The sequence below is a fragment of the Triticum aestivum genome, chromosome 5A (genome assembly GCF_018294505.1).
Source record: "Triticum aestivum cultivar Chinese Spring chromosome 5A, IWGSC CS RefSeq v2.1, whole genome shotgun sequence".
NCBI classification, from domain to species: domain Eukaryota; kingdom Viridiplantae; phylum Streptophyta; class Magnoliopsida; order Poales; family Poaceae; genus Triticum; species Triticum aestivum.
This window is the reverse complement of record NC_057806.1, coordinates 385,137,590-385,141,737: the sequence shown is the minus strand read 5'-3', so window position 1 is coordinate 385,141,737 and position 4,148 is coordinate 385,137,590. Positions and strand designations below refer to the sequence as shown.

The 4,148-nt window shown below is 56.3% G+C and overlaps 1 protein-coding gene across 1 annotated transcript; it reads left to right on the top strand.

Moving 5' to 3' along the window:
- The first annotated feature begins 881 nt into the window (after positions 1 to 881).
- On the top strand, positions 882 to 3,778 carry LOC123103516 (probable LRR receptor-like serine/threonine-protein kinase At2g24230). Its single transcript, XM_044525128.1, has one exon. It carries the CDS (start codon positions 885 to 887, stop codon positions 3,606 to 3,608), a length of 2,724 nt encoding a protein of 907 aa, XP_044381063.1. The 5' UTR covers positions 882 to 884; the 3' UTR covers positions 3,609 to 3,778.
- The last annotated feature ends 370 nt before the right edge of the window (positions 3,779 to 4,148 follow it).

The following is a 4,148-nucleotide window of genomic DNA, read 5'->3' as shown; positions in this document are numbered from 1 at the left end:
TCTCCATACTACCTTCCTGCTCCGTGAACCAGATCTGAAAACTAGGGGGAAGTGGTGTACGATCGCGTGCCCTAGCACACACGTGAAAGGCTTATGGTGGGGGTTACGGTGGTGGTCGCCGACGGGACGAGACTACGGCGTGGACGTGTACAGGGTTGTGAGGATCGATTGGACGGGGACGGGGTTCTGGGGCGGCGGGGACTAGAAACCCTAGATCGCCGCCAGGGACGCGAGACCGAAACCAACCGCCACCCTTGGGACGGACCCTGGATTTCGTGGCAATACACGTCTGCTTCTAGTTAGAGAAGAATGTACCCAACCCAACTCGAAGTAACCATTGTCAAACGGGGAACCACGCGATCCCCACCCAGCGAGCGCCATTTCTAGGGAGCTTAGCTCTAATTATCAAAATGGCTTGCGCTGATCAAAGGCACCTCGACAGGATGGCCCAATCAAAAATCACCGATAAAATTACACAATTGGACACCTCAACTGATCGCGTGAGATCCAAACTCGCGCAGCGTGGTGAGTTTAAAGATGCATTGTCTTGAGAGGACCAATACAAGTGTGACGATCGTTGAGCTCAACCTTATTTTCAACGGCATGCACTCCATCTTCATGTGATTTTCCTGACCATTTCCTTTTAGAAGAGTACTATTTCCTGACCAAATCAGGATGAAACAGTCTTCGTTTTGTGACAACACAACAATGATTAAATTGTACTACTACATCATATGATCAGCATGCTTCAGAACAGATGCAACGTTTGTTGACATTTGCTGTGCCGACCTGGTCGATCTTGGGGCGCCTGCATTTCCATTGACGCTGCACGTGCCTGGTTACCAGTCTGATGAATATGTGTCTGCCTGTCTCCGCGTATGTTGATGTGCTGTTGCTGTGCAGCTCATCTCAATCAACTCCCCTCCCACAATTCACTCCCCAATTTACTCACTTCACCACCCCACGATTTATGGCCGCGCTCCTACCCTGCTCTGCTCCCCCCTCCTCTCTCTTCCCCGAGCACGCACCGGCACCGCAGTAGCCACGAACGCGCCAAGAGAAACACTCGAGAGAGGGAGAGAGCACGCGCGCGTGCGCCTCTCGCCGTCGCCATGGGCCGCGGCGGTGCGTGCGGCGTCGCCTCGCTCTTCTTGGCGGTGGCGGCGGCGGCCTGCTGCGCGGCGGCGGCGCAGGAGCCCAACACGGACGCCTACTTCGTCGCGCGCTTCTACGCCAAGATGGGCCTCGCGGCGCCGCCGTCGGGCGCCGGCGCGGTCTGCTCCTGGCCCGGGGTGTCCTGCGACGGCGAGGGGCGGGTGCTGGCGCTCGCCGCCGCCGGGATGGGCCTGTCGGGCCCCATCCCGGAGGACACGGTGGGGAAGCTCGCCAGGCTGCGCTCGCTGGATCTCAGCGCCAACCGCCTCACCGCGCTCCCCAACGACCTCTGGGAGCTGGGCGCGTCGCTGCAGAGCCTCAACCTCTCCCGCAACGCCATCCGCGGCGCGCTCCCCAACAACGTCGGCAACTTCGCGCGCCTCCAGGTGCTCGACGTCTCTCACAACGCCTTCTCCGGCGCGCTGCCCCCCGCGCTCGGCTCCATTGCCGGCCTGCAGGTCCTCAACGCCAGCCACAACCAGTTCCAGGGCCAGGTCCCGGGCGCCGGCGGGAGCCTCGTCTCCATGGATCTCTCCGGCAATGCGCTGGACGGGGACCTGCCTGACTTGTCGCCGCTGCGGTCGCTGGCCTACCTCAACCTGTCCGGCAACCAGCTCCGCGGCTCCATTATCGGGGCGTTCCAGGAGCAGTTGGGGGTCATAGACCTTAGCAACAACCGCTTCTCGCGGTTGAATTTTAGCAGTGGGTATTCTGGTACGTCCCTCATGTACCTCGACCTGTCAAGCAACGAGCTTCTCGGGGAATTCGGCCTCCCTGGCCGGTTCCGGAACCTGAGGCACATGAATCTCGCATTCAACCAGTTGTCCACCAACAATTTGCTGGCGTCCATTGGTGAGATTTCTTCATTGGAGTATGTCAACCTGTCAAGCACTGGGTTGCATGAGCGAATCCCTGGGGCGTTGTCTTCCCGGTTGGTTGGCTTACATGTGCTGGATTTGTCACGGAACAATATCAGCGGGGTGGTGCCGGACTTGAGCACTTTGCCGCTGCGGGTGCTGGACCTGTCGGTGAACAACCTCACTGGGGAGATCCCTGTGTCACTGGTCAAGAAATTGGTGTCAATGGATCGATTCAACTTCTCGTACAACAATCTCACCGTCTGCGCCTCCGAGCTCTCCCCGGAAGCGTTTACAGCCGCCTTTGCTAGGTCCAGGAATGACTGCCCGATTGCTGTGAACCCGGACAGCATCAAGAAGAATGGGGGGCACCGCAAGGGGATGAAGTTGGCGCTGGCCATTGTGCTCACGCTCTTCTTCTCGGTTCTTGCATTGCTTTGCTTGGCACTTGTGTGCAGGAAGCCGAGGAAGAAGAGGGGTGACACATTTCCCGTTGATAAGCAGCCATCGTCATTCAAAGACGAGCCTGGCACATCAGGGCCATTTGCGTTCCAGACTGATTCCACAACTTGGGTTGCCGATGTCAAGGTTGCCACATCCGTTCCAGTTGTCATATTTGAGAAGCCATTGCTGAGCTTCACGTTCGCCGACCTCTTGGCAGCCACATCAAACTTTGACAGGGGAACTTTGCTGGCAGAAGGGAGATTCGGGCCAGTGTACACAGGATTCCTCCCTGGTGGAATCCAGGTTGCTGTGAAGGTGCTGGTCCATGGTTCGGCAATGGCAGATGAGGATGCTGCCAGAGAGCTTGAGCGGCTGGGGCGGATCAAACATTCCAATCTGGTTCCTTTGACTGGTTACTGCTTAGCAGGAAGCCAAAGAATCGCGATATATGAGTACATGGAGAATGGCAATCTGCACAACTTGCTGCATGATTTGCCACTAGGCTTGCAGACCACCGAAGACTGGAGCACCGACACATGGGAGGACAACAATGGTGGCGTGGCCACTGAAAACATCACCCCAGAGGGCACTGCGGCATGGAGGTTCCGACACAAAATCGCACTAGGCGCTGCAAGGGCACTGGCGTTCCTCCACCATGGTTGCATTCCGCAGATCGTCCACCGGGATGTGAAGGCAAGCAGCATCTATTTCGACTATGCAATGGAGCCAAGGTTGTCTGATTTCGGCTTGTCAATGATCGCCGGGACAAGCACAGACGGCGACCATTCCCCTGGCTATGTGCCGCCGGAGTTCTCCGACCCAGAGAACGCCACGGCGACGTCGAAGTCCGACGTTTACAGCTTCGGCATCGTGCTGTTTGAGCTGATCACCGGCAAGAAGCCACTGGGTGATGAGTACCCTGACCAGAAGGAGGCAAGCCTGGTGAGCTGGGCAAGGGCAATGGTGAAGGCAAATCAAGGGTCGAGCATCATCGACCCCAAGATCCGCGACACGGGACTGGACAGGCAGATGGACGAGGCACTGAGGGTCGCCTACCTTTGCACCGCCGAGCTGCCATCCAAGAGGCCAACCATGCAGCAGATCGTTGGCCTATTAAAGGACATTGAGCCTAGAGTAGCAGATGAGAACTGAAGTTATATTTATTTATTAGTGTATTTTAGGCGTGTGAGCAGCGAGTGAGGTCCTAGTTGTTTCCTGGTCCTCTGCTGAAATATATCTTCTTCTTCTTCTTCTTCTTCTTCTTCTTTGATTGTTCATCTTCTGAGATGCTGCAATACAGCTTTGCCACACTTGCTCCTTTACTAACATAGCAATGCTAGCATTGAAACAAGTAATCAACAGCGGAAATTACGCATTGGTGGTGATGCCCATGTGTCCTGTAGGAACAGTAATAGTAGGAGGAAAGTGTGTCGTGGATCGGGCAGCGCGGCCTCATTTTGTGTCGCTTGATGGGGACGACGACGGTCTTATGGATGCCGTCGCCGCTCAGATTGGTGACGTTGTTGCGGCTTGGTGGCTGGGATCGGTCATGGGCGACGCCAAAGGTGGTCGCCGTCGCCGGTGGGGAAACAAGGTGACCTTCTTGTTCCAATCTTTCTCCTTCCTTGTTCCTTTCTCCTATCCCAGCTCTATCTCAATGCCTTAATCTTATTCCTTTCTCTGCAATCTTGT

Bases quoted from the DNA above. Each gene is read 5' to 3' on its own strand.
- LOC123103516 (XM_044525128.1), top strand. From the start codon at position 885: ATGTGCTGTTGCTGTGCAGCTCATCTCAATCAACTCCCCTCCCACAAT.